The 9,475-nt window shown below is 43.9% G+C and overlaps 1 protein-coding gene across 3 annotated transcripts in view; it reads left to right on the top strand.

Annotated features, from left to right (window-relative positions):
- Dctd (dCMP deaminase) overlaps positions 1 to 8,982 on the top strand; it is a 30,867-nt gene extending 21,885 nt beyond the window's left edge. For all 3 annotated transcript variants that reach the window (XM_008853553.3, XM_029556402.1, XM_008853552.3), the window contains exons 4-6: positions 4,720 to 4,836; positions 6,191 to 6,287; positions 7,647 to 8,982. In XM_008853553.3, coding sequence (XP_008851775.1) covers positions 4,720 to 4,836; positions 6,191 to 6,287; positions 7,647 to 7,725 — 293 coding nt within the window. In that variant the 3' untranslated portion in view covers positions 7,726 to 8,982. The remainder of the gene's footprint in view (positions 1 to 4,719; positions 4,837 to 6,190; positions 6,288 to 7,646) is intronic.
- The last annotated feature ends 493 nt before the right edge of the window (positions 8,983 to 9,475 follow it).

The following is a 9,475-nucleotide window of genomic DNA, read 5'->3' as shown; positions in this document are numbered from 1 at the left end:
TCTCTCTCTCTCTCTCTCTCTCTCTCTCTCTCTCTCTGTTTCTCTGTTTCTCTCTCTCTGTCTCACACGAGTGTGTGTGCACACATGGAAAACAATTATTTTGAAAAAAGAAAAGTAAGAGAAAAAGGAGGCTGTTAGAGTAACAGGCCTGGGATCAGGGAGAGGCGAGAGAAGGGCCAGGGAGGGTAGGACGGGGAGTGGATATGAGTAAAGAATGTTCTATGCCTGTATAAAAAGGCACAGCGAAACCCATTATTCTGTATAATTAATGTGCCCTAACCCCCCAAAAAATTGGATTGAAGAAAACTAGAGGTTATATCTGCATTACAATGAGACAGTTATTTTTAAAATTAGAGTAGCAGTTGTCAAAATGATTCCTTCTTGAAAGTTAAAATGCTGAGCATCTGACCTCAGCTGCATGAATGAGGACAGTGTATGTGTTTCAGTGGTGCCCAGAGTCCTTGTTTTCCTAGTGAAAACCTGTCCTGGAGGACTGTGGAATGAAAAGGAGCTTTAGGAAAAAGCCCCAAATTACTGTACTAGGTGTTTTAAATACTGCTTTTATCCTTATTTATTTATTTAGTTAGTTAGGGGTGTGTGTATGTGTGTGTATGTGTGTGGGTCAGAGGACACCCTTCTGCTTTTAGTTTCAGACAGTGGGTCTCCTTGGCCTGAACCTTTCTAAGAGCTTCCAGGGATCCACTTGTCTCCCATCTCACCATCCCTGGGACTGCAGGCATGAGGCGTGTACCATTGTGTCCAGCTCTTTATGTGGGTCCTGGGGATCCAGACAGTTCTCACCAATTGAGATATTGTCCCAGCTTTTATCACTTAGCTGGAAATGCACTTTCCTGGAGCTGGTGCTAATCATACAAACAGGAGCATGCATGTTCCTTCCGAAAGTCCCTAGGTTCTCTGCTCTAAGGAAGATGGCAAAGTGGAGAGATGTGTGACCTTGTGGTCTTGATGTCCAGGCATGGGAACAAGCTTTGGCAGTTACCTGTTATGTGATGCATGTAGGTGGCCAGTCCAAGGTACTGATGTATGTTCTTCCATACATCATGATATAGCGCTCCACGCTGATGGATGTTAAACAAATCAAACGGGCAGTTGTCAGGTTGGTTTGCCATTTCTGCTTGAGGACAGTATGGGTATCCAGAGTAGTGTCTCATGGAAGAAGCCCGAGGGAGTGTCAGTGGTAGAGGCTGTGAAGACCCTCTCCTGAGAGACAAGTGCTAGGCCAGAGGAGTCTGTCAGATTTGACCTGAACAGAGGGCACATAGGGAATTTCAAGGTGGGAGTGAGGTAGGCAGGGCCAGGTTGAGGGGATTGGTGTTCTCCTGGGTTGGAGGGTGCTCTGGACCCCTTAGGTATGGCTGGGAAGCCAGTGTCAATCAGACAGACCTTGGTAGGGAAGGGGCTCTGGGGAAGGCTACATGCTTATTGTGTCTGGACTTAAAGGGGTGCAGGACTCAGAGCTGGGCCCAGCCTTCTTGCTCCTCAGAGCACTCAGTTGCTTTTTTGCTGTCATCTCATCTCATTTGAATGGGTAGGCTGTGGGTTGTGAACCGTGAATGGGTAGGCTGTGGGTTGTGAACTGTGCTTTGTGGAGAACTCGCCTGTACCTGGCACTTGTTCATGTTGCCCAGTGGACCTTACCTTTTCTCAACAAGCAGCTTTGCAATTTTCATCCTATGACTTTCTAAAGTCAAGATACAAGAAGTCTAAGATACAAGAATTTAGATTCCTGTGTCTTACTTCTGTAAACCTCCCTTTCCCTGTTCAAGGGAATCTGTTTCATATGGTCATTTTTCACTAATGAACATAAACTTACAAGGTTAAATTTTGTCCCAAATGGCCTCAGATGATTAGATAAAGGTAGTTATAATCAGCATGACAAGTCTTACAAAGGATGACACTGTGATGGTGTTTGGTAACAGATTGGGAGTCCCTGCAGTTCTGAATGTTAATACCAGCACCATCAAAAAGTACTTATTAGATGGGAAAGCTTGTTTTTGAATCTGAATATTAGAGACTTTTGGTATTTCTCAATGTCACTATCGATAATTGGCATCTGCATTTCCTCCTTTATTCAGTCGATAAATATTTAACACCCATTATGTTCCTGGCATGGTATTAGACTCTGGGGAAAGTTAACAAAGAAACTAAAAGGCTAGGCTCTGCCCTCAAGAGGGACATAAAAGAAACAATTACATCTAATTGTTTTTAAGACTGAGCAGTGTTAATGCAGTTTCTGGTCAGCTTGGTTGCCGGGGAGAAAGGACCATGGATGCCTCTTGAAGGCTACTGGCCATGTGGTCACTCCAACCCTTCCTGAGCATTGCTCTGTCCTTGGCCTCCTGTGCTCTCAGGGTTTATCAGTGTTGGAGGACAGGGCTCAGGCCCCTCTGGCCAGCCATGGCTCCTGGTGGCCTATGATCTGATTAAACACAGATTGCTTCTTTCCATCTCCCTGCAGTGCAGACTATTCATCTTAACACGTGGCTGAGAGCTCCTGACATGGAATTCCTAGTCTGATATGAGGACAGAAACATGCACTAACATTTGCGGAGAGAGCTCTTGCTTAGCTTTCTGCTGCAACATGCCTAGCTGCTGCAGGATACTTGACACACAGGTAGTTGCAATTCCATTCCCAACCAGGAGGCTGGTGGAGGAAAGGGGGCTGGGCCCTTCATCTGTCTGACCTTGAATAGAGTCTCAATAAATGTGCAGTGACTAACTCGTGATTGAAATATACAGGGCCATGAGTTCAGGCCACTGCTTATTGACAGCCTCAACTGAAGGAGGTATTATGTGTAGGAGACTGGTAGCTAGTGATGGAGGGCAGACATCCTTGAAGAAAACCAAACTTATATTCTAGGACTTTGTATGGTTTCCTTACAGTGGTCAAGGTCTAAGCCAGGTGTTTCTGGGTTCTTGGCCTCTTATCCAAAGAATTGAAAATGGTTCATGTAGATTTCCCAAAGTAGCAAGATAACTATTCAGAGTGAAATGATGGTATGGGTTGGAGAAGGATACACTGTCAGGATTGATAAGGGACCACACGAGTGAGACTATGCAAGGGTCTCAGGCTATAGCCTGGGGTCTCTTTTGATGGGATCTAAAGGAAGGAGGAGTTGGTTACAAAGGGGTACAGTTTGGGTGTTTATTTTGATTGATGGATTAGGTCATACATTAATTTTTCCTACTGTGCATGTCACTTCCCATAATGCATCTAATTTAAATCATATGCAGGCTCACTTATGCATAGGCATAAGATGGTAAATAGGGGATTCTCCCTGAAAGTTCAGTTGAAGGATGTCGATTGCCATACTGCTCATGCAGCCAAAACCAGTTTAGGCCAGATTGGTCTTTGCATTTTTTGTACCCAGATACACTGAGAATATACTTGAATAGAAACTGTCTACATTTGACTGTTGTTAGGGGCAGAGAAATACACTATTGTTCAGAGATGAAAGTAGTGTAGCCCAGTGTGTAGGGGGTTCTGAGGTTTCTGGGAGCATTGCTTGGAGAGGAGTGTGTGCATACAAGCAGGTGAGGAGCTAGGCTGCATTCTTAGAAGAGGGGGGATGTGTATAACCAAAACCAAATGGGGTCCCAGGCTACTGTCTACCCCATGGTCATGGACCATGGTCAGTCAGTTAACTCTGCAAACACTTGTTTTAGCACTTGTGTGTGTAGAATGTGTTGGGAATGCCAGGGAATCCCCTAAGGCAGGACTTCCCAAACTTGTATGCATATTCAGGTCATCCAGTGAGTCTTGAAAATTCCCAAGCCCAGGCCACAGCCCCAACCAGCACCCTCCAGTATAGCACATAGTGAGTAGTTTGGAAGCCCTTCCAGAGACAAGTGTGCAAGTCACTACCATAAGGAGTGTGTAAGGTAGTTGTTGATAACACATCTGAAAATTAAATACTGATGGAAGATGGCCCTGCAGAAAGCCTGCTGGGTAGACTGAGGGATTCAGAACTCCATCCCTGCCGAGTTCTCTACTTCACTTGTGTGTCTAGGGAGTAGTGGCAGCAAGCCAGATTGGTTCAGAAGGACAGGTGCTCCTTTTGACCTTGACTCAGGCAAGGATGCCCTGCATGATCCTTTGGAATGATTGGTGGAACGGACCAGTATGTAGAGAACTTGACTATTCATTGCCCTTTACGTGGATGAGTTTTGTTGTTTTTTTACTATAAGACAAACTGCTGGCTATCCATGGGCCCGTTTCTAGTGGATGTGACTGAGCACAATGAGGTAAAGCAGATCCCTCAGGACAGAAATTCTCAGCGTCATTTCTTGATACTTGTGCTCTTCTGCCCTTTTAATGGCCATGCTGAATATCCCTGTGTGTGCAGATCAACACACAAATGAGCCATTTTATGTGGGCAATTCAGTACCCCAGGGTCTTGTGGAGCGGTGAGCTATTGCTCTGCTTAGGGTGGGTGAAGATACTTAACCCCAGTCCCTCCTGGCTGCTCTAGGTACTTACAAGCCGAGGCCAGCTGCATGAACAGCTTCCCATCTCGGCTAATCACCGACCCAGGCAGACCACGTGGCCCTCATTTGGTATTCTCAGTATTGCTGTTTTGAATCAATTTACTTTTATTGAGTCTATTCTGTACTATGTCAGAGGTAGAGACGGAATGCTTGATATTCAGTAAACCTTTCACGAGCTGTGGTCTAAGTTTTTCTCTTTCTCTCTCACAGTGTGCCATGCCGAGCTGAACGCCATCATGAACAAGAACTCAGCCGATGTGAAGGGATGTAGTATGTATGTCGCCTTGTTCCCATGTAATGAATGTGCTAAGCTCATCATCCAGGCAGGTAGGAAGTGGGCCTTGCCATTTGTTACATTTGCATCCATGCCTGCTCTCAGCAGCTCGGTGCAGATGTGTTTGATCCTAAATCACTATTGTTTAGCTCCAAATTAATTGCACTATCAACTTTGCAAGGTATTTCCCGTGTTTTGTTTTTGAATGGTGCCAGGTATTCTAAGACTAATTGCATCCTTTGTGATTCTTAGCATGTTTTTAATTTAGTTTGCAACTTCTTAAACTGCAAGCTGCCAAAAAAGCAACACAGGCCTTGCATATAATTACTGTCAATTTACCGTTCTCTGACATACTGTGCATAGATTAGGGGGGAGGGAGGGAAATGAACTTCTGTCAGAAAGAAGGTCAGCTGGGAGTCTGTATATCAAATTTTAATTTGTACCTAATACATGGTAGATATTTGAGGATCTAAGCATATCTTTGCATATAAATAACATGAGACTCCAATGGTACTACCCCAAGCTTTTCTTTTATTTCATTACAGCTACCATAAATCTACCACATTGTATTCTGAATATCTCACCTTTTTCAAACTGTCACATCTAAGAGTGAGCTATACTTTATCTCCATAAAGCTCTCAGCTTGAGATTTAAAGACTTAGCATGTTTAGCCAGATGTGTGGGTTAAAGGGGCTGTTTATCATGAGCCCCGTGGGTGTCAGAGCAGAAGTCAGCTGATAGCAGGCCACAGCCACTGTTAAGGGGACAGTGTGAACACCAGTGCTGTTGCCACTGTCTGCCCCATCCTTTTGGGATGCCTCCTTGGCCGTCTGCAGGTGAAGAGGTTGGCAGCAGGTGCACACGCAGTGGGTGTGTGCTATGTGGCCACTCCCTCATCCCTTCTGAAGATGGTACAGCGCAGCCTCTGGCTCTCGGGGCTAGGTTGTCTAGTGAGGCCAGGGAAAGGAAACACATCTGCCCTCTCGCAGAGCCCAGCTCAGTTCCTCTGCGGAGCCTTGCTTGGCAGCTGGTGCTGCTGATCTCTGAATTGGCCAGCACCCTTCATTCCCCCCACATTAGCCTCCTGTGTTCAGAGTAGTTGCCTTGTGAATAAAGAATATTTGCTTATCTGCAGTAAAGAAAATTTGTTAATCGAATCAAAGGCTTGACTGCTTGACATATTTTCACTTTGCATTTGTTAAAAATAAATAAATAAAAGAAAATCCATAAAGACTAGAGGGCAGATTGAATACAGTCTGCTCTCTGCTGTATTAGAAAGCCGCAGATATACATTTTAGTAACTGGACACTGTCTGCAAGGACACTCTAATCACAGGCGTTGCAAGCTGTGTCTGCTTCCATGTCTTTTGCTTTCTGTATTTACTTATCCCTGTTCTTACCTTGGCAGGTATAAAGGAAGTTATTTTCATGTCTGATAAATACCACCACAGTGAAGAGACAACAGCTGCAAGGCTCATGTTTAAGTTGGCTGGTGTTACATTCAGGTAAGTCTGATGTAGACATGTGTTCGGCCTAGTCTGAGGTCTGGTGTCTCCTGGTGGCCCCTGGCTTCCACACTTGGCAGTGTCTTTGGAATTGTGATGGCATATAGCTCTAAAGACTGTTTTGGCAATAGAGTTTTAGGAATAACAACAAAAGTATCTGAAGACAGCCTGTTTAATGGTTACCTTTTAATATTAGTGACTTTCCAAAGCTTGGACTAATGATTCAAGTAGCAAGAAATTTTAAAATGTACTAGTTTTGTGCTAAGACTGCCAAACCTGTATAAATCTTGCAAGCCTGGCATAGTTAGTTTAGGATGAAAGCAACCCACCAGGTTGAAACACCAGGAATTCTTTTTAGAGCATCATTTTACATTAAGATGAGAAGTCCTTCTGGTTTTTATGACTGTCTTTACCCAGCAAAGATTATGTCTTACTTATAAGCTCTGTCATCGTTTATTAGTGGCAGAAGATTCTATTGAGATCAGAAAGCCTTACAAAGCTTTATTGTATTTCTGGTCTGCAGTGGTAGGACTTTTATGATGGGCAACTTCCCTTGTTCACTGTGTTCTTAATTAGAGATAGGGGATATTTCATTTATTAGTTTTATGAAACAGGGTCTCCTTCTGCATAGGCTGCCCTTGAACTGACTGTGTAGCTCAGGCTGCCTCTTGCCTCAGACTCCCAAGTGGCACCACCCACCACACCCAGCTAGAGATAATAGATTTTGCATGATGGATGTCTTGAATTATTATGTCTTGTGAGACTTTAATTGCAATTATTTCCATATTGTCTTATTGACTGACTTTTAATGGAATGTTTAGCCCCCCAAGTATCTTCTTTTCAGTTGTTGTGCACATAATGAGTATAAAAGTATCTTACACTGTATTTTTAGGACATGATTTCAGAGAATTTCTCCTCACTTAAGCTAGTTGAGTTTTGGTTTTGGTTTTGTTTGTTTTTTTTTCTGTTAAAGCCAAAAGAAAATTTAGAACAACTCAAGTTGGTTGTAGAAATTCCTAGAAAATAAGATAAATCTGATGGGAAATAGATGGTAATCAGATATCATGTTGTGCAGCTAACTTGTTAGAAATCCTTTGACTCCCGGATAATTCATGAACTCAGATAGCTGAAGAACATACAAACCAAGCCGCCCCATGCATCTCTTTTTGTCTTAGTCTTTTCTGGTCTGTGTTTCTCTCAGTATGGTGCACTATAATTGGCTCCTGTAGAGATAAAATATCAAGTGAATCCCAGGACATTTTTTTCTCCGCACTGAAAATATAGTTTAAGCCAAAATAAACAAATTGCTTTAACTACTCATTGGAAAATGTCCTTATCTGTTTTGTTTTTCATGTTTAGAAAATTCACACCGAAGTACAGCAAGATTGTCATTGACTTTGATTCAATTAATAGCCAGCCGAGTCAGAAACCTCAGTGAGTTTCATCTCATTAAATCTGCAGAAGATGAGGACTCTCCTCTTCTAAGGAGCTGCTGGCGCCTTTCATCTTGAAGTTACGCATAACTTTTTAATAGCCAGCTCCGCTCAGTAGACATCTAAAGAATATAAAGCCTCGAACCTTCCTCCTGTCACGTGATCTACATCTGTTTAAACTGTTGATTTAGAGTTTAAAATAAGGGGTGTCCTGTCCCCCATGGCTGGAGCGAGGGTGTCTACTTTTACAGCTGGGGTGACCACGGTGGCTCTGCAAGAGCATCAGCTGCCTGCCTTCACTGGATTTCAACAGCTACTCTTGTCGCTACATGGGCTGGAAGGACACATAAATAATTGCTTTGCATTCTTACTGGGGATGAGCAGACACACTGATGTGAACATCTGGCCCAAATGAAGCATCACATGTTATACCCTTGGGGAAATAATAGGACCAAATGATGTTAGCATTAAAGTATTTACTGCAGAGTTGAGGGAACCCCCACCCGCCTACCCAGAAATCTTAGATAGGATGGCACATCTGTCTTGGCAGACGATCAGCACCACTAACCCAGGAATACCCTCTCAGTGCCTATTTTCCTGCCATATGCACAGTAGTGGCATATTAACCCTCTGGGGTAGGGAACCCCTCTGGTTCCAGCTTCTTATGTTTGGTTGGTTGGTTAACACAGGCCTGTTAAATTTAGTTTATCTGAGTAAGGAGTGGTTCCCAGAGGAGGCCCTAGATGAAGCCCTGCTTGTGACAGCTGGGGTTGTGTGGATGGGTGGCATAAAGTATCCCTCTGTCCCTGTTTCTCCAGCTGTTCAGAAACACATCACCTCTGTTCCACAAGTCAGCATCATTCATTTCCAAGGGCAACCTGCAACCAGAGAGTAAATTAAATCCTGTCCTCTAAGAATTGTGGGAAATCCTACCTGGAAATGGTTTGTTCCAGATCTGCTGACAATTGGGGTTCCTTTGTGTCCCTGATGCCAGGCCTTCAGCAACACAGACAGCACCATCCTCTCACTGTAGTTGGGGAATGCACCACTGTGGACCATGTTTTAAATCTCATTTAACGGTTATTAAGCATGCTCAGTGCCTTTGTTGAGAAATGATTTCTTTACCTTAAAGATCTTTTTTAGAGTGCTCGTATTTTTTCATGGGTTTTTATTTTGTCTCTGAGGTTTTTGTATTCTGTGTTCCAGGACTTGACTCCTTACCAATATTATTAAAATTGTATTAAAACCCACCGGCACCAAAACATGTTCATTTGTATATGCTTAGCTCTGCATGTGTAGTTTCTGTCCTATCTACGCAGACTATTACAAAGGTTTATGTGCAGAGAACAGTCAGATGATGTACTGTGGCCATGCCCAGGATGGAGGGGTAGGCATGCACGCACTCATGCCACAGTGCATTATGGAGAACAAAGGGCAGCTTTTGGGGAGTCATCTCTCTCCCCCACCTTGTTCTGAGGCAGGGATTCTCTTGTCCCTCCCACTGTACCACACACTCCAGGCTGCAGACCTAGGAGCGTCAGATGCATGGTATTGCATCTTGTTCTGTGGGCTCCCAGGATTGAACTCAGGTCATCAGGCCAAGGGTTTTACCAACAGAACCACCTCCCTGGCCTGTGGTACATCTTGGTGGATGAGTTCAGTTGTAGGAAAAGGCCCATCAGATAGATCAGTTCCCTCTCACCATGCTTCAGACCCTGAGCCCATCCTTTGCTGCCCCCTTAACCTTATTCCCTA

Source organism: Nannospalax galili, unplaced genomic scaffold, assembly GCF_000622305.1.
Source record: "Nannospalax galili isolate Female #2095 unplaced genomic scaffold, S.galili_v1.0 scaffold46, whole genome shotgun sequence".
NCBI classification, from domain to species: Eukaryota; Metazoa; Chordata; class Mammalia; order Rodentia; family Spalacidae; genus Nannospalax; species Nannospalax galili.
Note: the sequence above shows the minus strand (reverse complement) of the source record. Positions and strands in the feature narration are given on the sequence as shown.